This window comes from Amblyraja radiata, chromosome 34, assembly GCF_010909765.2.
Source record: "Amblyraja radiata isolate CabotCenter1 chromosome 34, sAmbRad1.1.pri, whole genome shotgun sequence".
In the NCBI taxonomy this organism is placed as follows: domain Eukaryota; kingdom Metazoa; phylum Chordata; class Chondrichthyes; order Rajiformes; family Rajidae; genus Amblyraja; species Amblyraja radiata.
The window spans coordinates 18,912,477-18,938,313 of record NC_045989.1 but is presented as its reverse complement, the minus strand read 5'-3'; the positions used below and the strand labels follow the sequence as shown (position 1 = coordinate 18,938,313).

General features: G+C 45.2%; 1 protein-coding gene across 4 annotated transcripts; it reads right to left on the bottom strand.

Annotated features, from left to right (window-relative positions):
• Positions 1 to 406: 406 nt before the first annotated feature.
• LOC116991525 (organic solute transporter subunit beta) lies at positions 407 to 17,561 on the bottom strand. Of its 4 annotated transcripts, none has more exons than XM_033050186.1 (5): positions 17,446 to 17,561; positions 9,860 to 9,970; positions 3,074 to 3,199; positions 1,617 to 1,707; positions 407 to 912 (listed from the first exon to the last, which is right to left on the bottom strand). In XM_033050186.1, exons 2-5 carry the CDS (start codon positions 9,915 to 9,917, stop codon positions 639 to 641), a joined length of 549 nt encoding a protein of 182 aa, XP_032906077.1. In that variant the 5' UTR covers positions 9,918 to 9,970; positions 17,446 to 17,561; the 3' UTR covers positions 407 to 638. The 4 variants fall into 4 exon arrangements, with proteins under 4 accessions (XP_032906077.1, XP_032906076.1, XP_032906078.1 ...); XM_033050185.1 differs by lacking the exon at positions 17,446 to 17,561 and adding an exon at positions 12,572 to 13,063; XM_033050187.1 differs by lacking the exon at positions 17,446 to 17,561 and adding an exon at positions 12,787 to 13,061.
• Between the last annotated feature and the right edge of the window lie 8,276 nt (positions 17,562 to 25,837).

The following is a 25,837-nucleotide window of genomic DNA, read 5'->3' as shown; positions in this document are numbered from 1 at the left end:
AATAGATAGGTTGAATGCACAGAGTCTTTTACCAAGAGTAGGTGGATAAAGAACCAGAGGGCATTGTTTAAGCTGAAAGGAAAAAGATTTAAGAGGAACCTGAAGGGCATTTTGTTCATACAGAGGGTGGTGGGTATTTGGAACAAGATGTTAGAGGAGGTAGATGAGCCAGGTATTATAACAACATTTAAACAACATTGGACAGGTACATGGATAGGAAAGAGTTAGAAGAATCTGAGCCAAATGCAGACAGGTGGGAAGAGTGTAGACGTGGCATCTTGGTCGGCATAGGCAAGTTGGACTGAAGGTCCTGTTTCCATGCTGTATGACTCTAAGACTATTTTCTGCTTTATTTTATTCATCCTCGTAGTCACAATCTTCCTTGGAATTAAGCATTGCCTTCATCTTGGTTTTCATGCCAATTTTTACATTTTATTTCCAAATCCTGAGTAAATTATGAATAATAATATTCCCAGCAATAATCCAAGAGGCATATTTCCACCCCAATGCTTTACCCGCTTATCCCCACTCCATAAACCGATTGTTACCTGATTATTTATAAAGAAACACATATAAAGATATGTCAATAACTCTTGTAATGGAATGATTTAGGCCAACCACCCTCCTGTAGCTGGTTGCTACACATCATCTTCCTTGCTGTCGGTGTAAAGGAAGTCAATATTTCCATCCTTCCATTCGACCAGGATCTGTCCTTCTTTTGGGAGGACCTTTGGAGATGAGGTCTGTGTCACCTGGTTCAGGGAGATGTACGTCGGCTTGCTCTGTAGCACCTGGTCTGTTTCAGCAAGATTGTCAACCTCAACAACATATTGCATCATTGCCTTCTGTGTCGAGTCTGCCTCCGTTTCATTCCTGCCCGCTGCTCCGTTCAATGCCTTCATCTTTCGTGTCCTGCATGTGGATATGGGAGATTACTGAATATTGCCCGCAAGTGCATGCCAGATGATATCCTCCCATTCGCAGGTCTGAACTGAACAGTTTCTCATTTTCTCTGCACGGTCTAATGAGTGAGACTTCTGTCTGGTCTCATTTTACACAAAACTTTGTCTTAGAAACATCTGATCAAATTGCAGGAAATGTAATCGGATGTTGTGTGGTCTGGTCAGGAGGAGATTGGGAAGGGGGATGTTTAAAGGTGGAAAATACAGTACTATTATATTAATATTGAGCCCGACAATGACTTTGGGTATACAACTGGTGAAAGGGAAGATTAGGTCACATACCAGGAAACATTTCTTGACAAATTGGTTGGTGACTTTTCAAATACTTTTCACGGAGAAAGAGAAATAGCTTTCGGTCAGTAAACCAGAAAGCTGTGTGAAGTTACAATAGCTAACAATGGCGTGTTTCCTTTATCACGTAACTATTTAGCACATCTTTCATTCATTTGTTCCATATATCTCTACATCATCGTCTATATCTCTCGTTTCCCTTTCCCCCCGACTCTCAGTCTGAAGAAGGGTCTCAACCCAAAACGTCACCCATTCCTTCTCTCCAGAGATGCTGCCTGTCCCGTTGAGTTACTTCAACGCTAAACGTCTGAAAGTCAAAACTCCCAAGGGACACACGAGACAGAGCAGTGAGTTCTGACGTACCTGTTAGCTCTGGAGTTTCGTGCCAGGATGAGGAATGCCAGAAACAGGGCCACAAATGCAAGGGCCAATATCGCATAGTTCCAGTTAGTGGCTGCAGGGAATAAAAGGAATTTCAGTCAGAACAGACAAATATAACTGCAAACTGGAATCACTCATTAGAGTCATAGAGTGATACAATGTGGAAACAGGCCCTTTGCCCCAATATGCCCACACCGGCCAACATGTCCCAGCTACACTAGTCCCACTTGCCCGCGTTTGGTCCGTATTCCTCCAAACCTGTCCTGTTCATGTACCTGTCTAACTGTTTCTTAAACGTTGGGATAGTCCCAGCCTCAACTACCTCCTCTGGCAACTCTTTCCATACACCCACCACCCTTAGTGTGAAAAAGTTACCCTCAGATTCCTATTAAATCTTTTCTCCTTCACCTTAAACCTGTGTCCTCTGGTCCTCGATTCATTGTAGCGGGTCCTGTTGGCAGCACATCTCATCGATCCTGCCAATTACTCGGCCTCTCCTTCTGGCAGATATGATGAACCTTGCTGACTTCCTATGCATTGGATTTGATGAAAGTCATGCCCTCCCTTCCTGTATTCCTTCCTGTATTCCTTCCTGTATTCCTTCCTGTATTCCTTCCTGTATTCCTTCCTGTATTCCTTCCTGTATTCCTTCTATACCAATAGCACAGAAATGAAGGGCTGAATGTAGTTGGTTGTTGGCCTGATTGGTAATTTAATCTAATTGATGAGGGCAGCACAGTTGCACAGATGGTAGAGATGCTGCCTCACAGCGCCAGAGATCTGGGTTCTATCCTGACCTCAGATGCTGCCTGTGCGGAGTTTGCACAGTCTCCTTTTGATTCTGTGAGTTTCCACCAGGTCTCCATGTCCTCCTACAACTGAATGCCATGCAAGTTTGTGGGTTACTTAGAAATACAGCACGGAAACATGCCCTACCGAGTCCGTGCAGACCAGCAATCCCCATATACCAGCAATAGGGACAATTTACGATATTTACCAAAGCCAAATTAACCTACAAACCTATCCGTCTTTAGAGTGTGGGAAGAAACCAGAGCACCCGGGGGAAATCATGGCGAGAACGTACGAACTCCATACAGACAGCACCTGAGGTTAGGATGGAACCTAGGCTGTAAAGCAGCAACTCCACTGGGAATAGTGTTTAAAAATCTCTGAGTATCAGGTGGTATTCAAGGGGAATCAGTTGGCTAGTCTAAATGAGTTGGCTAGTCTACATGAGACAGGTGTGGAGGGGTGCTGGTAAAATGTGACTGTAAAGGGCATGTCCCACTTTCATGACCTCTGCCGAGTTTGACCTTGACTCATCCTCGCAGCATGGTCATCACGAGGTCGTATTTTTAATGTGTGTAAGTTTTGATCACTCAATCCTAGTAAAAGTAAATCATATACAAACGAAAGAAACAGAGTCCAAGTACACTTACGATCTTCCATCGGAAAGGATAACTGCTGAGCTAATGTACTGTTCCGCTCTCGAGTCATGTTCTGCTTCTCGATGCCAATTGTCTCATTTGGTTTGCTGATTGTTGCTGATGTCATATGTGTCTTGCCTTTACATTGAAAGGAGATACCAGGAAATATGCATTAGTATTTTATATTTGCACATGTTCAAAGCCACAACGTGATCTGTTGTGAATCAATCGGCTGTTGTTTCTTTTACTTCGTAAATATTTACATAATTAGTTGCTTACTAGTGCCTACTGGTGGTGAGAGGAGGTATTGAGGGGGGAGCCAGAATTAACTGTTGAGCCTTACCAAGGTGATATGGGCTTAACTCAATGAAACACCAGTGAAGGGAGGTGGTAACACCAGTGAAGGGAGGTGGTAACACCAATGATATACTGACATCTACACACCCAGTTTTTGTTGACCCATAATTTAGCTTTGTAAAGGCATTTTAGATTCTCACGTGGTATTGGGATTGGGTTTCTTGGTTAAACATTTAGCTTGTGTGTTTGTTAACATGTAGCTAGCTTGTTACTGAATACAAAGTTAGTTAATGTCCTATTGCATTAGTATGTATAGGTAGTTTAGATATTACTTTGGCATTGGGCTTGGTTGAGCGCTTATCCTGGTGTTGCTACACACCTACTTTGTAACTCACGGGGTTTGCCCATGGTTTCTGATGTTAATTGTGTCTTGTCTTTGCAGTGAAAGGAGATACCAGAAGCCATGCATTAACATTTTATATTTGCACAGTCTCAAAGCAACAACATGGTCTGTTGTGAACCAGTTAAATCCTGGAGTGCTGCCCTGAGTAACCTCATGTATCTGAGTTAGAAGGTTAGGTGTTCCAGTTCCACTCCAGAAACTGAGCGCAAAACTCTAAGTTGACAGTCACGGCAGCAGAGGGCATATAGGGCTGTCCTGTCAGTGTTGACATGTCCACAAGAGAAGTTAAACCATCCAGGTTTTCCCTCTCCAGGTAAAATCCTGGAAGTGAAGCAAGGGAGTTGACTTTGGTGTCTGACCTATTGATAGAGTTGATTGATAGAGTTATGCGCATGGAAACAGGCCCATCTGGTCAAGATGTCTCTGTACACTAAGGTACACAAAAATGCTGGAGAAACTCAGCGGGTGCAGCAGCATCTATAGAGCGAAGGAAATAGGCAACGTTTCGGGCCGAAACCCTTCTTCAGACCTCTGTATACTAATCCCATTGGCCTCAAAATCTTGCCTATCACTGAAATATATGGTCCTCATCACATATGGGTCTTTATGTTAACAAATTGCTGGGGAACGTTAGATGAGACCAAGATGGTAAATAACGTATTGATGTCCTTGCTCCAAACTCACACTTTAAAAACAGTCAATGGGAAAAGACCCAAGAAGGTAGTTTGAATTTGCCATCACCTTCAAACTGAGCTTGAATTGAGCTTGTGGGGCCCAGGGCTTCCTCACTGTTCTGGAAGTGAGGAGATGGAACAGTTCTATTCGCACTTGACTTGCTTATGATTGCGGTAGCGAATCAATAATTTAAACCAAGAATAAGCACATTGGGTTGTTCCTGGCATCATTTATGTCCTTCAGAGAGTCTGATGAATCCTATGAAATAATTCAAAATTACCTTCTGCTCTTTGCCAATATATATTTGTTTTGAGGCTTTTAGCTTCTCAAATATCTTCTTTTAAGTTTGGTGAGGGGATCTGCTTATAGAAGTTGTTCATGGTCATAAGTGATCGGAGCTGAATTAGGCCATTTGGCCCATCAAGTCTACTCCGCCATTCAATAATGGCTGATCTATCTCTCTCTCTCCTAACCCCATTCACCTGCCTTCTCCCCATAACCCCTGTCAATTGTACTAATCAAGAATCTATCTATCTCCGCCTTAAAAATATCCATTGACTTGGCCTCCTGTTGAGTTGGAAAATATGAAGCAACAACTTTAAAAAGGTTACAATCTGATCACATTTAGCACGGTGCAAGGTCAACTCCACATCCTGCACCAATCATGATCATTTGATTCAGTTTTCGACCAGTGTAACTAAAACTGCAGGCCGTGCCGCGAATCGCACTTGATTAAACAAATAATGCCCAGACGTAGTCTTCCGATCAGGCATCATCTGTGAGAGGGAAGTGCTCTGAAGATTAGTCACCAACCTGCAAGGTTAACTGTGTTTCCCTCTGCACAAATGCTACCTGAACTCCCAATTATTTCCACTTCTGATCTCCACAATTCATTTTCCTGAAGGATTTGAGTCCCTGCGTCTCCCATAGCCATCTCTGATTTCTCCTTCTTACCCCGAAGTTGCTCCTCGCAGATGTTGGTGTTATTTGCCGACCTCCACCTGGATTTTTTCCTCTTTTCTCTGGTAATCGACACCGCGGGCCCGACATTGGTCAGGAACCGAGACGTCTCCACGTGGACCAGATTGCGGTCCCTGCAAACCCACGCGAGGTTGGTCCCGTTTTCACAAACTGCGGTCATAACAAGGAAGGTCCCATCTGCCGAGAGGCATCGCCTGGTCCCTCGATTGTAGAGCCGGGTTCCTTTCCACGTCCATTGCTGGAGTGGTGAGTCAGGGTTGCATGTCTCTGTTAACACATGGCTGTCTCTCACAGAGGCAACTAAACACTGACCCTTAACGCTCTTCATCACAAAAACGTCGACTCCTGCACACATTCAGAGAAAACGCAGCAAGTTGCAATCTTTACTTTAGACTTTCAAGGTTTCAAGGGCAGTTTATTGTCACATGTGCCAATTAAGGTACAGTGAAATTTGAGTTACCATACAGCCATACTAAGTGAAAAGCAACAAGACACACAACCACATAAAAGTTAACATAAACATCCATCACATTGGATCCCACATTCCTCACTGTGGTGGAAGGCAAGAAAGTTCAATCTTCTTCCCCTTAGAGATACAGGGTGGAAGCAGGCCCTTCGGCCCACCGGGTCTGCGCTGACCATACGTACACTAACACTATCCTACACACGAGGGACAATTTACAATTTTACCGAAGCCAATTAACCTACAAACCTGCACGTCTTTGAAATATGGGAGGAAACCAGAGCACCTGGAGAAAACCCACATGGTCACAGGGAGAACGTGCAAACTCCGTGCAGACAGCACCCATAGTCAGGATCGAACCCGGGTCTCTGGCACTGTGAGGTAGCAACTCTCCCGCTGCGCCACCATTTTAAACAATTTATTTTGGCCAATTGACAAAGCAAAATTCTGGGGCTGTGGTATTCAGTGCCTGAGTGTATTCTTCACAGAGAGTGGAGGGCTTGAAGATTTACACGGGTCAGGCTGTTACGCATCCGATCGACAGCTTCGTGGAAGTACAAGTGACGTTACACATTACACCAGGAAAACTGGAATGGCATTTAGCTTGAATTATTTTTATATCTTCCAAGGGCTTTCTAGAGCAACACGGGCGAGGGTCTGATCTGTGGTGAATCCACGATATTTCAGCCATGATTACAAGTAACGCAAGGGGTCTGTGACGAAAGGTAAGTGACAAAAATGCTGGAGTAACTCAGCGTGTCAGGCAGCAATCTAGACCCTTCATCAGACCCAAAACATCACCTATTCCTCAGACTATCCTTGATCAGACTTGGCTGGCGTAAACTTGCACTAAACATAATTCCTTTATCATGTATCTATATTCTGTAAATGGGTCGATTGTAATCCTGTATCGTCTTTCTGCTGACTGGATTGCAAGCAACAGAAGCTTTTCACTGTACCTCGGTACACGTGACAATAAACTAAACTGAACTGATTCCTTTTCTCCAGAGATGCTGCCTGACCCGCTGAGTTACTCCAGCATTTTGTGTTTATCTTCTGTGTAAACCAGCATCTGCAATCCCTTCCTACACACAGTGACAAGGGGAGGTTCTTTGGCAGAGCCCGTGGAAGTGTCGACACATCTGCCAGTGCGGATATGTGGTTCTGAGTGCCTGTCCCATTGAGCTATCCTCAGCCCAGCTCCATCCACATCTACGTGCAGCAGCAGAGCAGCAAAGGCAAGAACTTTTCGCTGATCGGGGAATGAAAGAAAGAAAATAATTTTTATAAAGCATGTTTTTAACTGAAAGAATTGAAAGAACAGAAATATAATGAGCTATAAAGCAAGAATGTTTGCAATGGAGTTTCACCTGTGTTTGTGATAACCAGTTCCAAAGGCTAACTGCTATCACAGCGACGCCCACGTCATTACTCCAGCGGGTTACTGAACTCGCTTATCTCACGGTGGGTAATACTGTGATTTTTGTTCCCTTAATGAGCAGCAGTTCCCAGCATTAACTAATGTTTAATTCAGGATCAAGGCCTGTAGTGACAGCAATATTCATTCAACCCAATTCCCCATTACCAAAGGAGCTAATCTCACACTCAGGTTACAGTCTGGAGAGGCGAGCGTCAAGAATGTTTAATTGTCATTTGTATTGGAACAAAACAATTATTTGCTGCAGCTTTAGCTGCCTAATATTGCAAAGACACAACAAGTAATTGGCCAATAATCTATAATGCAATAAATTAATAATCAGTGATACTAGGTAACTATAATATTGCAAAACTGAAATATGTAATACCAATGGTAGACTGGCCAATGTCTACCATTTTCTGTGACCTCCTTCATTCTTGGGCGTCCGAGTTACCGAACCAGGTCACGATGCAACCAGTCAGTGTGGTTCCTACTGAACACCTGATTGAGGAGATCCCGTGTGTCATCACAGTGGAGGCGTTGATGAGCTTTCTTTGTGATTGCGTCAATGAGCTGGGCCCAATGCAGACCTTCAGAGATGGGCACACCCAGGAATCTGTTGACTCTCCACCACTGTCCCATCGATGACGACAGGTTCATAAGGCCCTTGTCCTTCCCTTCCTGATGTCAACAATCAGCTCCTTGTTCTTGGTAATGTTGACAGGAAGATTGTTGTTCTGACATCATTCAATCTGATCTTCAATCTCCCTTCTGTACGCTGACTCATCGTTACCCGCTACTTGTCCAACAATGGTGGTATTGTTGGTGAATTTAAATGTGGCATCAAAGCTACAGAATCCATGGGGACAGAGAGAGTAGACCAGGGCATGACGCACACAAACCTCAGGTATTCCTGTGCTCACGGTTATCAAGGAGGAAGTGTTGTTGCCAATTTGTGCTGCTGGTAAGGAAGTCAAGGATTCAATTACATAGGTATGAGCAGAGACCCAGAACTTTGCGTTTTGTAAGTTTAGAGAGAATGATAGTATTGAACACGAAGCTATAATCAGTGAACACCAGCCTGATGTACTTGTTCTTATTGTCCAAGTGGTCCAGCGCATTGTGGAGAGCCAAAGAGACTGCATGTTGATCTTGATGTTGGCAGGTGAACTGTAGTAGTCCAGACCCTTGCTAAGGCAAGGGGGTTGACAACGGCTGATGAAAGAAATTCCAACCTGCTACAAGGTTTGTACACTTAATCTAGGCAGGTTCAGTATTTTATATGGATTCTCTACAAAGGCAGGATAAAGAAAACACTCCCAACCAAGTTTTGGCAACAGTGAGAAACTTCTGTGGGAGTTTGTGCTGTAATTGAGATGCATCTGTTGACCAACTGAGCCAGTGGTCCCGATATTATAAATCAAAATGAAGCCAACAGAGATTGGGCACAAAGTGTTGGAGTAACTCAGCAGGTCAGGCAGCATCTCTGGAGAACATGGATAGTTGACGTTTTAGGTTGAGAACCTTCTTCAGACCAAAGAAGGGTCTCGACCCGAAACGCCACCTATCTATGTTCTCCAGAGATGCTGCCTGACCTGCTGAGTTACTGCAGCACTTGTGTCCTTTTGCGTAATAACGAGCAACTGCAGTTCTTTGCTTCTACAGCAACAGAGATACGTAAGGCATTTGTGAGCACAGTGATTGAGAATTGACTCATTACAGATGGCTCACCTGACTCTGATTGGGAAAACAAGTTAATGATTTGTGATTTTCGAAGAAGACATTTTGGTTCATGGTTCTCTCAGGTGAAAGTTTATATATTAAGGGAACTAAACTTGCAAAGATAAATAGTTTGGGGATCCTTGTGTAAAGAGTGAAAAGCAGAATTAATTGGAAGGTTCTTCCAAAGATGAGCCAGTGGAGCCAGTGGATCTCATTATCTGAAACCAAAAGGGTTGGAGAGGGTCCAGAGGAGGTTTACGAGAAATATCCCAGGAATGATTAGGTTAACATATGGTGAGCGTTTGCAGGCACTAGGCCTGTGTTCGCTGGAGTTTAGAAGGATGAGGAGGGACCTTACTGACATTTACCGAATAGTGAAAGGCCTGGATAGAGTGGATGTGTGGAGAGGATGTTTCCACTAGTGGGAGAGTCTGGGATCAGAGGCCATAGCCTCAGAATAAAAGGATGTACCTTTAGAAAGGCAATGAGAAGGAATTTTGGGTCAGTGGGTGGTGAATCTGTGGGACATAGATTGACATCTTTGATTAGCATGGGTGTCAGAGGTGATGGGGGAAGGCAGGAGAATGGGATTGAGACAATAGATAGCCATGAGTAGACGATGGGCTGAACAGCCTAATCCTTCTCATGTAATTTATGAACATGACAATTTCATCTGTGTAACACTGATTCATGAAAACCATATCTATAACTTGTAGAATATCTCCGCCCTGTACTCATGGCCTCTGTGCCAGTGAGCAACTATAAAGATTAATCCCTCTATGGGATAGATGTTGTTGAATGTTTGTACTGTCTCCCTCTCACACACTCAGCAATGATTACCTTGCAACAGCAGACACAGGATGAAGCAACCAAAGAGGTATTTCAACAAACCGCTCATGTCTGGTTTTCCAGTTGGAGGTGTGCGTCCGTGAGCTCCAAGATAAACAAGGCCTGCAGGGAAAGAGGATCTCAATCACAATTCCAGCGGTAGAGTTGATTCCTCACAGCGCCAAACACCCGGGTTCGATCATGACCATGGGTGCTTGCATGCATGGAGTTTGTATGTCCTCCCCTGTGACCTGCATGGGATTTCTCCGTGAACTTTGGTTTCCTCCCACCCTCCAAAAACATACAGCTTTGTAGGTTAATCGGTTTCAGTAAAATTGTAAATTGTCCCTAGTGTTAGTGCACGAGGATTACTGGTCGATGCAGACTTGGAGGTTTGAAGGGCCTGTTTCCGCACTGTATCTCTAAACTAAACTAAACACCTTCTTACACAAGGGCATCAATCTAATCATGATAATGAAGAGATGGATTAGATGGTACAGCTGGCTGATAACTTTATGAGGCAAGCAGAACTTATTAAGTAATGAGCTGTTCCTGTAATTTATTGGTAAATGCTATAATTGGCCCGTGGATAAACTGCCGATAAATTATGAAAGCACACGATACAACAGAAGCTTGAATGTGGAGTCACGAACAAACTACTGGAGAAATTCAGCAGACCAAGCAGCATCTGCGGACGCAGAGGGGTCTGCACTTTGTGTGGACACCAGCGATTAACATGATGTCAAAGATGGACAGAATGTGCTGGAGTAACTCAGCGGGTCAGGCAGCATCTCTGGAGAACATGGAATGATGATGTTTCAGGTCAGGACTCTTCCTCAGTCTGCATGGAGAGGTTTGGTGAAGTATCATCGGGACATTCAAGGGGAGGTATATGATGGGGAAAATAATAGAAGGAATTACTGACAGCTCAGAGAATGCAGCAAGAGGCACCTTAGACCATGGACGTGGCCACAGACCAACTGGCTCAATTACTTTATTGTTCCCGATTGTTTTCATTTCTATACAACATATATTGTCCACCAAACTTGGACCTATTTTTACAGTGAATGTTTTTTGTTACTTTGGTTGTTTAAAATAGATTGTGATCATGAATTGTAGGGGAAACAGTGCATTTGGATCTTAATTAGTAAGGGTGGCGGGGCTTATGGGGAGAAGGCAGAATAATGGAGTAGGAAGGGAAAGATATATCAGCCATGATTCAATGGCGGAGTAGACTTGATGGGCCGAAGGGCAAAATTCAGCTCCGATAACATATGAATTGCCTGCTGAATATAAACAAAGTTTTCATAAATTTAGTTGTTTAAAGTGTAGTTAAATCCGGAAATAAAGGCCAACGTCACAAGTGGTGTCAGAATCCATAAACTCAGCGTTTTGTGTAATTGGTTAAAATAATCCCACATTGGATACAATATGTAGCACATGTGACGATGGTTTATACTGATAACCTCTCTGAAGAATAGGCCCTTTGTGGTGTCTGACAAGTGAACACTGTCTTGCTGCAGTTAATGCCCCAGCGTCTGTTTGCATGGGAAATAATGGGAAGAAATCCAAATTTCAGATTATCGTTATTAAAAGCATCTGATTAAATCTACCGCAACAGCAATGTTTGGCTCAAGAGTGACGGAGCAGTGTCGGACCTCAGACCATGCCCCGGCTACTGGCTTTACCTTGCTCCAAACGGTATTCATGTTATCCCCCTTTTCATGTATCTACACACTGTGGCTGGCTCAATTGTATTGTCAATGTGTTGCCTTTATCGTGTATATTCATGTATTGTCTTTCCGCTGACTGGTTAGCACGCAACAACAGTTTTTTCACTGTACCTCGGTAAACGTGACAATAAACTCAACTACTTTATGGTGAGTTGCTCCACAGCTCAATGGACAGATGCAGCAGCGGAGCCACTTAGCCATGCATAATGCAAAACAAATTGCTCCATCGTCACCACCTCACGCTTCAATGATCATGGAGTCGCATGGTCATACAGCATGGAAACAGGCCCTTCGGCCCAAATTGCCCACACCGGCCAACATGTCCCATCTACACTTGTCCCACCTGCCTGTGTTTGTCCCATGTCCCTCTAAAACCTTTCCTATCCATGTACCTGTCTCATTGTTTCTTAAACGGCGCGATAGTACCTGCCTCAACTACCTCCTCCGGCAGCTTGTTCCTTACGCCCATTGCCCTTTGTGTAAAAATATTACCCTTCGGACCGATCCCTATGTAATCTCCTCCCTCACCGTTGAACCTATGTCCTCTGATAGACGAAAATGCTGGAGAAACTCAGCGGGTGCGGCAGCATCTATGGAGCGAAGGAGATAGGCAACGTTTCGGAACCCGAAACGTTGCCTATCTCCTTCGCTCCATAGATGCTGCCGCACCCGCTGAGTTTCTCCAGCATTTTTGTCTACCTTCGATTTTCCAGCATCTGCAGTTCCTTCTTAAACACTTTGTCTACTCCACTATGTCCTCTGGTTCTCGATTCCCCTACTCTGGGCAAGTCCCAGCTTGAAGCTGATTTCCTCATCATGTCAGACACACTATTATATCAACGATTCAGAAACAAGTTAATATGTCTTTAATTTCCAGCACATCTGTTAATATTTCAACAAATATCCTTCTTCGGTCCTCTCCACATCCCCAACCTCCACCGGCACGAACGCCACAATCCTACAGCTGTCTGCTTTAACTAATGGGACCTACCCATGGTTTCTTGGTCTCTGTGTGCCGCTGCAGTCTCTCCGTTTGGCCCAAGCGCAGAAAACCTCGTGGTGAACTCGGCAAAGCGACAGTCCCCGGGACTCAGATGTCAACTGAAAGACCCCAGCAAGCGATTCCCACGACTGAATGTGACCCGGAAATGTGAAAAAAGCAGCTTGCCCTGTCATCGAGTTTATTTTGAAATGCACATTTACCACCACCAGTATAAAACGCTGCCGTGAGTTCCCGGCACTTCAACCTTTTTATGGCCCATGCACTTGGAAATATTAAATAAAACGTCTTTCCTCTGAAGTTGGGCCAAGTCCAGACTGTAACACGGTTTCTGCTTTAGAACAAAAACTATGAATCTGGTGAAGCCACTCGAATGAGATGTCTGGTTTTGAAGTATTTAGTTGGCGGGGATTTCCAGCTTCAGCTTCGATAACCCCCAGCTGTGAGACTTGTTCCTTTCCAGCGGTGTCACTGACCGACTTTAATGGGTAACTAAAGACTGGCCATCAACGATCAGCTGCAACTACAAATGTTTAACCAATCAAGAATGACGACGATATGACCAACACGGGTTCATAGATTTGTAATTTTAATTGGCAAAGTAAAATGTCCAACAGCAGATGCTGACATTTTCAAGAGAGAGTTAGATTTAGCTTTTAGGGTTAAAGGAATCAAGGGATATGGAGAGAAAGCAGAACGGGGTACTGATTTCAGATGATCAGCCATGATCATATTGAATGGGCATGCTGGCTCGAAGGGCCGAACGGCCTAATACTGCACTTATTTTTCTATGTTTCCAACTGAGGGCCTGAGATGCTGGTAGCGCTGCTCTCGGGTCGGGCAGCATCTGCGACGGCAGGGCTCCCCTTCTACACGTCCCTGGTCTTCTGAGCGATCCCAGCATTTTCTGTTCAATTGCATTTTTATTCCATAAAGGTTTATAGACACCGAATGAGTTTAGAAGCGCCGCCTGTCGTAAAGGGACGGAAAAGAAAGATGTTGTCTAAAATGTTTCTGAAACGTTGTGATAGTCCCGCCTCAACTACCTCCTGCGGCAGCTCGTTCCATGCACCCAGCGCCCTTTGAGTCTGAAGAAGGGTCTCGATCCGAAACGTCACCCATACCTCCTCTCCAGAGATGCTGCCTGTCCCGCTGAGTTACTCCAGCATTTTGTGCTTACCCTTTGTGTGGAAAAAGATACCCCTCTTTCCCCCCCTCCCTTTAAACCTATGTTCTCTGGTTCTCGGTTCCCCTACTCTGGGCAAGAGGCTCTGTGCGTCTACCCGACCTCTCATTGTCACAAAATGTCACAAAAGATGAAACAAAGTTTGTTGTTCATGAACTAAGCTGAGTTTGCAGGGAGGAGGGAGAGCCGGGCTCAGCGCCAGGGAGGCGGGTGAAAAAGATGAACACTGTGGAGGAACGACAGAGTTTCAACTCCATGTGACAACATCTTTCTTTTCTGAGAGTTGGCTAAAGCAACACGGAGTCTCCTTGTGTTCAAGAAGGAACTGCAGATGCTGGAAGATCGAAGGTACACAAAAATGCTGGAGAAACTCAGCGGGTGCAGCAGCATCTATGGAGCGAAGGAAATAGGCAACGTTTCGGGCCGAAACCCTTCTTCATAGATGCTGCTGCACCCGCTGAGTTTCTCCAGCATTTTTGTGTACCACGGAGTCTCCTTGTTCCGGTCGTTGACAAAGCCAAGCCTTTCAGACAAGTCTTTCTGTGCACTTGGTATAGATGGATAAATATGTAATATTCTTCCCACCAATAATCTTAACACAGCAAATTGACTCATGTCAACTGGATAGCGCTAACTCGGGAACTTGTAAATCAACCGTAAGCTGTATTCTTCGAACTTCCCAATTTGCCACAGGGCATTTGTAAAGCATTACAAAGTGGTGAAACAAGACGGCTCTAAAGATCACAAATAACCTGTCAGTTTGAAGTAAAATGATGGGTTATAGTGCTGGGCTGTTTGTACTGACAACTGAAAATCAATGGCAGATATCATCATGTAGAAATAAAGAACTGCAGATGCTGGTTAATACACAAAAGGACACAAAGTGCTGGATAACTCGGCAGGCCAGGAAGCATCGCTGGAGAACTGGGATAGGTGACGTTTCGGGTTGAGACCATACTTCGGACCCTTATGATGGGGAGAAGGCAGGAGAATGGAGTTGAGAAGGAAAGATAGAGTGGATGTAGAGATGATGTTTCCACTAATGGGAGTCATCTGGCCCATCAAGTCTACTCCGCCATTCAATTCATTCAATGATCTATCTTTTGCTCTCAACCCCATTCTCCTGCCTTCTCCCTATAGCCCCTGACACCCATACTAATCATGAATCTGCCAATCTGCACCCTAAAAATACCCAACGATGACCTCCACAGCTGATGGTGGCAATGAATTCCACAGATTCACCAGCCACTGACTAAATAAATTCCTCCTTTCCAAAGGTACATCCTTTTATTCGGAGGCTGTGCCCTCTGGTCCTAGACTCTCCCACTAGTGGAAACATTCTTTCCGCATCCATGCTATCCAGGATCAATCCACGATGCTCTATCGAATGTGGAATTTTCCCGGCCTCCACCCTGGTTCCTAGTCTCACTAACAATGTATTCGTGGTCAGGGTTGTAAGAGAGTTATGGATCCAACTCTCCACAGAAACATTAATAGATGGATAAATATTTACCATACAACTCAAAAGCAAAATATCTCTGATGGACTCAAGTTCAAAGCGCACTGAAAATTTCTGGGGATTCTTGGCACAAATGAATCATATAACTGTTGATTTAATATTGCCAAAACATTTTTTTAAAGTGGATTTCTCATTATTTAGCCTTCTGGAATTCTCTTTATTTGTATGTATAGCTTCATTTTTATCATATAAATCTGACTGTTAAATTGTTTAAATTAAAATCCTCTCTTGTAAAACATTTTAATTAAAAGCCAGACCAACATAGAGGGCAGGAGCAACAGATTTTAAAGGTTCAATAGTGCTATTGGCTAGATTCCTCTGGATACACTAAAAAAACTGGAATAACTCAGTGGGTCAGGCAGCATCTTGGAGAAAAGGAACAGGTCGAGATCCTTCTTCAGACTTGGTATAATTGTAATTGTAAAATTGTCCCTGGTGTGTGCAGGATAGTGTGAATGGACTCGGTGGGACGAAGGGCCTGTTTCCATGCTGTATTTCTAAAACTAAAATGTTGTACTCCTGTCCAGGAGCTCAACAGAAGCTGAAGGTGTGTGTTTGAATGGGGATAGATTCAATGTATCTGGGCTGAGATTTTGCAGTTGCTGCTTCTTCGACTGTGCTTTGTTCAATCTTTACTACAACCAAGTCCCCCTGTTGGTCCAAAGGTTAGTTTGCACCAAGCCTTGAATAAAGCTCTTGCATTAAAATAAATAGTGACTGCATATTTAAACTATCTAGCCTATGATCCAATATTAGCAACTCGAACCATCAAGTGGACCTCCAAAATAGCCATGTAATTGTGCTGTTGCTAATGTTGTCATGTAACCACAAATAAACTATTTTTTGATCCCACATTGAATCTAAAAACTAAAGTTACTAAATCTCGGCCTTTGATGTTTAACTTAAAGACAAGCTTTTAAAATGCTGGGATAGTTTGCAGTCACTTGTAGTGGTTGGAAGAGATCCAGCTTCCTCCAGCTGTTTGGTTTTGTTCCAGATTCCAGCAACTACCATCTCTCCACTTGTAGCAGTGGGCTTGACTTTTGGTCAGGTAATTTCTGTGTTGTGTGCAAATTGGGACATTGATATTTTTAACTATTTTTGTGAAGGCAGCGCTATAGTTGATAAATAGGAATCTTTCCAAATACATTTTATCTCTGTGCTGTAATTACCTTCTCCCAGCTAACATTGATCTGTTCTACATTGTCCTTGATCTCCATTCCCCTTGTCCTGTTTTCACATCTTACACTTCCTTATCTCTGTATCCCCCTTTCCCCTGACATCAGTCTGAAGAAGGGGTCTCTACCCGAAATGTCACCTATGCCTTCTCTCTGGAGATGCTGCCTTTCCCGCTGAGTTACTCCAGCATTTTGTGTCTATCTTTGATTTAAACCAGCATCTGCAGTTCCTTCATACACAAATAGGAGTCTAATATAGGTGTCCCAGTTATCTGGGTCTTCCAGAGATGAGTTCAGGGCCGGGGGAGATGGTACATGCTGTGGATCTGTACTGACGGCAGCAAACTGCAGTGTATCAAGGCTAGCGAGGAGATTGGAGTTAATGTGTGCTATCACCAGTCTCTGGAAGAACCTCTTGATAATGGAGGTCAGAGCCACTGGATGGTAAATCATGAAGGCACGCTACCTTAGTTTTTTTTGGCACTGGGATGATAGTGGTCTTTTTGGTTAAAGATGTCTGTGATTACCTCTTCCAGCTGATCCACATAAATCCTGAGGACAGGTCCTGGGATTCCAACCAGACCAAATTCAAGAAGTTATAACCCCAGTAGTAATTACATCATTTAGCGAGTGCACTATTGCCTTCACAAAGACTGGTGAGCTGTTCAGAAAGTGAAATGATCTTTGGAAGATAAGGGGCAGTAAACAAATCACAGCCTCATAAAGGGTTGGAAGATTGCAACCTTCACGTGGTCCACCCTGTTTCGACTAATGCAATCAACTCGACGTGCACAAACGAAAGACCAAATAGAACAAGTTGTCCAACAACTTTAGGCTGTGCACGCCACACGAAAGAAGAAGACAAAGCCTCATATAAAGGCACAGAAACATCTGATAACTGGGTTAGCATCCAGTTAAAGCAATAAAGAGTGAAACAAGAGATAATACAAATATATCCCAGTTGTTAATACATCAGGCTCACCTTATTTACGAGGGGTTCAAACCTCAGGAAACAGAGTGCTGGAGTAATTCAGCAGGGCAGGCAGCATTCCTGGAGAACATGGATAGGTGCCGTTTCGGATTGGGGCAACTTCTTCAAGTCAAGTCAAGTCAAGTCAAGTTTATTTGTCACATACACATACGAGATGTGCAGTGAAATGAAAGTGGCAATGCTCGCGGACTTTTGTGCAAAAAGACAAACAACCAAACAAACTATAAACACAATCATAACACACATATACCTTTACATAATAAATAATGGAAGGAAAAACGTTCAGTAGAGTTAGTCCCTGGTGAGATAGGCGTTTACAGTCCGAATGGCCTCTGGGAAGAAACTCCTTCTCAACCTCTCTGTTCTCACCGCATGGCAACGGAGACGTTTGCCTGACTGTAGCAGCTGGAACAGTCCGTTGCAGGGGTGGAAGGGGTCTCTCATGATATTGTTGGCTCTGGAGTTGCACCTCCTGATGTATAGTTCCTGCAGGGGGGCAAGTGAAGTTCCCATAGTGCGTTCGGCCGAATGCACTACTCTCTGCAGAGCCTTCTTGTCCTTGGCAGAGCAATTCCCAAACCAGATGGTACAATACAATACGGTTTATTTGTCACATTGCACAAAAAGTGCAAGTGAAATGGATATGTCAGCAGCGATACAATGATAAAGAGCACATACAAAAACACAATAAAAATTTAACATAAACATCCACCACAGCATTCATCACTGTGATGGAAGGCACACAATTTGGCCAGTCCTCCTCCATTTTCCCCCGTGGTCGGGACCTCAACCCTCCGCAGCCGCTGCTGCGGGCGTCCAGATGGTAAGGACAAGGTACGAGTCCAGGTAAGTCCAGAGTCGGCTCTTCCCGACCGGAGACCGCTGCTTTAAGTTGGTGTAGGCCGGTAATGTTCCTGGACAAGATGCTTTCCACCGCCGCTGCGTAGAAGCACTGGAGGATCCTCGGAGACACTCTGAATTTCCTCAATTGCCTGAGGTGGTAAATGCGCTGCCTTGCCTTACTCACGAGTGCTGAGGCGTGTGATGCCCATGTCATATCCTCGGAGATGTGGACTCCCAGATATTTAAAACAGTTCACCCTATCCACAGGATCCCCATTTATCCTAAATGGAGTGTACGTCCTCGGATGATGTGCCCTCCTAAAGTCCATGATCAGCTCCTTCGTTTTTTTGATGTTCAAGAGGAGGCTGTTATCCTGGCACCAGAGTGCTAGATTAGCCACCTCCTCCCGGTATGCCTTCTCATCGTTGTCTGAGATCAGGCCCACCACCAGTGTCATCAGCAAACTTAATTATTGAGTTGGAGCTGAACCTAGCTACACAGTCATGTGTGTACAGGGAGTACAATAGGGGGCTGAGGACGCAACTCTGGGGCGATCGAATCTATTGTGGCGGCGCGGCTCTGGCTGCAGCGGCTCTCCGGCAGTCCTGTTTGTTTTGTGTTTTTTGGGTTGTTTATTTTCGTTTTGGTTAGTCTAGTTTTGGTTTTTAGTTTGTGTTTTTTGGGGGGGGGGTTGAAACGGGGCTTGCTGTCTCTCCCTGCGGGGGAATGCGACTTTTTTGTCGTATTCCCCTTCTCTGCCTCCGTCTGCGCTGAGGCCTAATGGCGGAGCTGGCGACCTCGAGGCTCAGGAGGCAGAGCCCACCAGGACTCGCACTGAGCTCGCTCCCGTGAGGACGGCCCGGCTCGGGGCTGGAACAGGGCTTCCGTGAGGGGCTGTGACGGCCGGCCCGAGGAAGGAACGGTTCTCCCGTCGGAGTGGCCGAGCTCGGGGAGGTACGGCGTTCCCAGCCCGAGGGAGGAGCGGCGCCCAGTCGGGGCGGCCCAGCCCCAGGGAGGAGCGGCGCCCAGTCGGGGCGGCCCAGCCCGAGGGAGGAGCGGCGCCCAGTCGGGGCGGCCCAGCCCGAGGGAGAAGCGGTGCCCGGTCGGGGCGGCCCAGCCCGAGGGAGGAGCGGTGCCCGGTCGGGGCGGCCCAGCCCGAGGGAGAAGCGGCGCCCGGTCGGGGCGGCCCAGCCCGAGGGAGGAGCGGTGCCCGGTCGGGGCGGCCCAGCCCGAGGGAGGAGCGGTGCCCGGTCGGGGCGGCCCAGCCCGAGGGAGGAGCGGTGCCCGGTCGGGGCGGCCTGGCGCGAGGGAGGAGCGGCGGCCTGGCGCGAGGCTGAGACGGTGGCAGTACTCACGTGAGGGCGATCCGGCTCGGGGCTGGAACGATGCTCCGGTGGCTTGGACGGTGTTCTGGCGGCGGTGGCCTGAGACCGGGGTTCGGCCGCGGGCCAGCGGCTGCGTCAGCAGGACTGGTGAGCGGCAGCTTCGACTACCCCGGGCCGCGGTGTTTGAGCCGCGGGACAGGTTTTAACATCGCCCGGGGGGTATCGCCTCAGTGCAGAAGGAGAAGAGGAGGGAAGAGACTGCAGCCCTAAGACTTTTGCCTCCATCACAGTGAGGAGATGTTGGGTGGACTCACTGTGGTGGATGTTAATATGTGTTTATTGTTGTTTTTTTATTGTATTGTATTGTATGTATGACTGCTTCAATTTCGTTCAGACTTCGGTCTGGATGACAATAAAAGGCTATCCTATCTCATTAACTATCCTGTGCTCAGGGTGAGGGACTTCGATGTATTCCCTCCCATCTTGACTACCTGGGGCCTGGCGGTGAGAAAGTCCAGGACCCAGGCACACAGGGAGGTGTTGAGCCCCAATTCCATTAGCTTCCCGGCCGCAGTTCTTTGTTTCTACAGCGGTTCAAACCTGCCTCATTTTCCAAGTTGGCAACTGTAGTTTTGCAATGCGATGTTGGGAGGATTCATTGTTTTATGAACGGAGCAAAGTTCTATCCAAGGTGCTAAACAGAGGACAATGCTAATATGCTAATATGAAGCCATAATCTCACTGAATGGTGCATTGTGCTGAAGGGGTAGAAACATAGAAATTAGGTGCAGGAGTAGGCCATTCGGCCCTTCACCGCCATTCAATATGATCATGGCTGATCATCCAATTCAGTATCCCGTACCTGCCTTCTCTCCATACCCTCTGATCCCCTTAGCCACAAGGGCCACATCTAACTCCCTCTTAAATATAGCCAATGAACTGGCCTCGACTACCCTCTGTGGCAGAGAGTTCCAGAGATTCACCACTCTCTGTGTGAAAAAAGTTCTTCTCATCTCGGTTTTAAAGGATTTCCCCACTTTATCCTTAAGCTGTGACCCCTTGTCCTGGACTTCCCCAACATCGGGAGCAATCTTCCTGCATCTAGCCTGTCGAACCCCTTAAGAATTTTATAAGTTTCTATAAGATCTCCTCTCAATCTCCTAAATTCTAGAGAGTATAAACCAAGTCTATCCAGTCTTTCTTCATAAGACAGTCCTGACATCCCAGGAATCAGTCTGGTGATCCTTCTCTGCACTGGCAATAATGTCCTTCCTCAGATTTGGAGACCAAAACTGCACGCAATACTCCAGGTGTGGTCTCACCAAGACCCTGTACAACTGCAGTAGAACCTCCCTGCTCCTATACTCAAATCCTTTTGCTATGAAAGCTAACATACCATTCGCTTTCTTCACTGCCTGCTGCACCTGCATGCCTACTTTCAATGACTGGTGTACCATGACACCCAGGTCTCGCTGCATCTCCCCTTTTCCTAGTCGGCCACCATTTAGATAATAGTCTGCTTTCCTGTTTTTGCCACCAAAATGGATAACCTCACATTTATCCACATTATACTGCATCTGCCAAACATTTGCCCACTCACCCAGCCTATCCAAGTCACCTTGCAGTCTCCTAGCATCCTCCTCACAGCTAACACTGCCCCCCAGCTTAGTGTCATCCGCAAACTTGGAGATATTGCCTTCAATTCCCTCATCCAGATCATTAATATATATTGTAAATAGCTGGGGTCCCAGCACTGAGCCTTGCGGTACCCCACTAGTCACTGCCTGCCATTGTGAAAAGGACCCGTTTACTCCTACTCTTTGCTTCCTGTTTGCCAGCCAGTTCTCTATCCACATCAATACTGAACCCCCAATGCCGTGTGCTTTAAGTTTGTATACTAATCTCTTATGTGGAACCTTGTCGAAAGCCTTCTGGAAGTCCAGATACACCACATCCACTGGTTCTCCCCTATCCACGCTACTAGTTACATCCTCGAAAAATTCTATAAGATTCGTCAGACATGATTTACCTTTTGTAAATCCATGCTGACTTTGTCCAATGATTTCACCACTTTCCAAATGTGCTGCTATCCCATCTTTAATAACTGACTCTAGCAGTTTCCCCACTACCGATGTTAGACTAACTGGTCTGTAATTCCCCGTTTTCTCTCTCCCTCCCTTCTTAAAAAGTGGGGTTACGTTTGCTACCCGCCAATCCTCAGGAACTACTCCAGAATCTAAAGAGTTTTGAAAGATTATTACTAATGCATCCACTATTTCTGGAGCTACTTCCTTAAGTACTCTGGGATGCAGCCTATCTGGCCCTGGGGATTTATCGGCCTTTAATCCATTCAATTTACCCAACACCACTTCCCGGCTAACCTGGATTTCACTCAATTCCTCCAACTCCTTTGTCCCCTGCTATTTCCGGCAGATTATTTATGTCTTCCTTAGTGAAGACGGAACCAAAGTAGTTATTCAATTGGTCTGCCATATCCTTGTTCCCCATGATCAACTCACCCGTTTCTGACTGCAAGGGACCTACATTTGTTTTAACTAATCTCTTTCTTTTCACATATCTATAAAAACTTTTGCAGTCAGTTTTTATGTTCCCTGCCAGTTTTCTTTCATAGTCTATTTTTCCTTTCCTAATTAAGCCCTTTGTCCTCCTCTGCTGGTCTCTGAATTTCTCCCAGTCCTCCGGTATGCTGCTTTTTCTGGCTAATTTGTACGCATCATCCTTCACTTTGATACTATCCCTGATTTCCCTTGTTATCCACGGATGTACTACCTTCCCTGATTTATTCTTTTGCCAAACTGGGATGAACAATTTTTGTAGTTCATCCATGCAGTCTTTAAATGTCTTCCATTGCATATCCACCGTCAACCCTTTTAGAATTAATTGCCAGTCAATCTTGGCCAATTCACGTCTCATACCCTCAAAGTTACCTTTCTTTAAGTTCAGAACCATTGTTTCTGAATTAACAATGTCACTCTCCATCCTAATGAAGAACTCAACCATATTATGGTCACTCTTGCCCAAGGGGGCACGTACAACAAGACTGCTAACTAACCCTTCCTCATTACTCAATACCCAGTCTAGAATAGCCTGCTCTCTCGTTGGTTCCTCTACATGTCGCACGCATTTCTAATTTCCTGTTTGATACCATCTCCAACTTCACTACTACTGTTAGGTGGCCTGTACACAACACCCACCAGCGTTTTCTGCCCCTTAGTGTTTCGCAGCTCTACCCATACCGATTCCACATCCTCCAAACTAATGTCCTTCCTTTCCATTGCGTTAATCTCCTCTCTAACCAGCAATGCTACCCCACCTCCTTTTCCTTTCTGTCTATCCCTCCTGAATATTGAATATCCCTGGATGTTCAGCTCCCAGCCTTGGTCACCCTGGAGCCATGTTTCCGTGATCCCAACTATATCATAGTCATTAATAGCTATCTGCACATTCAACTCATCCACCTTATTACGAATGCTCCTTGCATGGAGACACAAAGCCTTCAGGCTTGTTTTTACAACACTCTTACCCCTTATACTATTATGCTGAAAAGTGGCCCTTTTTGATTTTTGCCCTGGTTTTGTCTGCCTGCCACTTTTACTTTTCACCTTGCTACCTATTGTTTCTACCCTCATTTTACACCCCTCTGTCTCTACGCCCACACATTTAAGAAACCCTTTCCCTTTAACTCCATCCTCCACTATCCCATTTGACACCCCACCCCCCTTATTCAGTTTAAAACCACCCGTGTAGCAGTGGCAAACCTGCCTGCCAGAATGCTGGTCCCACACCTGTTACGATGCAATCCGTCCCTTTTGTACAGTTCCCCCTTATACCAAAACAGACCCCAGTGATCTAAGAATCTAAATCCCTGCCCCGTGCACCAGTTCCTCAACCACACGTTCAGGTCCCGTATCTCCCTGTTCCTGCTCTCGCCAGCACAAGGAACTGGAAGCAAACCGGAGATAACAACCCTGGAGGTCCTGCTTTTCAGCATTTTTCCGAGCTCTCTAAAGTCACGCTGCAGAATATTCATCCCCTTCTTTCCAACATCGTTTGTGCCGACATGCACTACCACTTCCGGTTGTTCACCTTCGCCCTCGAGGATTTTCTGCACTCTGTCCGTGACATCCTGGATCCTGGCACCAGGAAGGCAGCACACCATCCTCGCATCCCGTCTGTTGCCGCAGAAACCCCTGTCCGTACCTCTCACAATGGAGTCTCCCACTACAATGGCGTTGCCTGCCTTAGGCCTTTTTGGTTTTGGCTCAACAGCCCTATTCGCATCACAAGCCAGTCCGCCGCCCAGTGTAAACTCCTCTTCTGTCCCGACAGCCTCTAAGTGGGTGAACCTGTTCACAAGAGGTACAACACCCGGGGACGTTGGCATTCCATGCTTCCCTCCCGTTCTCACTGTCTCCCACCTTCTCTCTTCCAGTACCTTAGGTGTAACAATCGTACTGTAGGACTCGTCGAGGAACGACTCCGTTTCTCGGACGAACCGGAGGTCATCCACTTGCTTCTCAAGTTCCCCAACACGGCCCTTCAGGAGCTCTACCTGGATGCACTTCTCGCATTTGTAGCAGCCAGAGGCACCAGCGGTGTCCTTGACCTCCCACATAATGCAAGCATCGCACTGAATCAGCTTGCCTGACATCTCCTTCTTTCGTCTCTACCTCTCAAACGTATTGCGTGGTCTCGTCTCCTCAGCCGAAGACTCTCGAGCCAAAGACTCACACTTCCCTCACAAGGCCGCTCAATCACTGCCGCTCGCTAAGAGCCGTCTTGCTTAAATTGACTGATAAATTGCCTGATTTACCAATTTACAAACCAAATTCCTCAGTTTTCAACTGTTTTCCCAGCACTGACTCACTTCTCTCCTCCCACTTGGGCTAGAGCCAATCAGTCGTATCTCTTGCTAAACTCCTGCTGCTGTTGCTCCCAAAGCTACAGCAGTTCTGAGTAAAGTCTGCCTGTCCTTGGCCTCTACTTTAACTGTTTTCACCCCTCTGACTCACTTCTCTCCTCCCACTTGTAGCAATGTTACAAAATTTTGAGATTTTAAAAATCAAGTCTGTAATTTATCCCATCAGATAAAGCATAAAAATAAGTTTAATTTGACATCTAATTCACTTTCATATCTCAAGTATTTAAAATGTTATGGCCATTTTCATACTCGGAAATGAGCATCTTGTTCCCTATTGATTTTCTATGGACATAACAAAAAAGTTGTGATCGTGAACAGTCAAAAGCCCATAACTTTCTTAAAAATTAAGAGAACTGAATGAAATTTTCAGTTATCATAGATTGAAGCATTCTGAAACAAATATAAAATAATCTTACTTGGATGACCTGAAATTAAAGCATATAATTAGTTAGTTACCTAATTGTAGCTAATTTCAGACTTCAATTACTAGATCTAAACATCTATCCATTTCTTAATAAATGATTAACATTTTTAAATAGCCTAAATGTCCAAATAATTCACAATAATTCACAATAAAACATGATTTTTAAATCTCATTTACATTAATTTATAGGCCAAATGGAAGGAATTCAGTGTTCAATTGCTGTAAATAAATGCCCATTTAAATCAGCTTTCCAGTGGGTCTCTGTGGAACGCGCTGGTTTAGAACGTTCACATTGCGGTAGATTTGTGCCTCAAATGCCGAGAAAAATACTGCGCGATATAATGGGCCCAAATTGAGCTACTCGCAATATTAAATTTTGTATAAAAGGATCTTTAGAAGCCCTTTTGAATGTAAAAATATACAACCTACCTTCTGCTATTTTCTTTATGAGACCCTGCGGTTGCTGACGGTCGCGGGTTTAAAGTTTGATTTTTAAACTACTATAACTATTATTCAAGGCCTTTAAACCTAATAATAGCTTTTGCGACGGGGTCTATCAGCGATTTTTCGTTAATAATTAACTAGGCTGAACATTTTCGATTGGAACAGCTTAGAGAAAATCGCGTTTTAAACCCGCCCCCTCTAAACGGCGCCAAAATCGCGCACAACCTCAGCGGCAGATATTCAGCGACGCTTCAGGTAGGCTTTGCAACATACCTACCACTTGGGCTAGAGCCAATCAGTCGTATCTCTTGCTAAACTCCTGCTGCTGTTGCTCCCAAAAGCTACAGCAGTTCTGAGTCCTTAAGTAGCTTAAGTACCTCCTGTTGTAGAAACAGGGAACTGCAG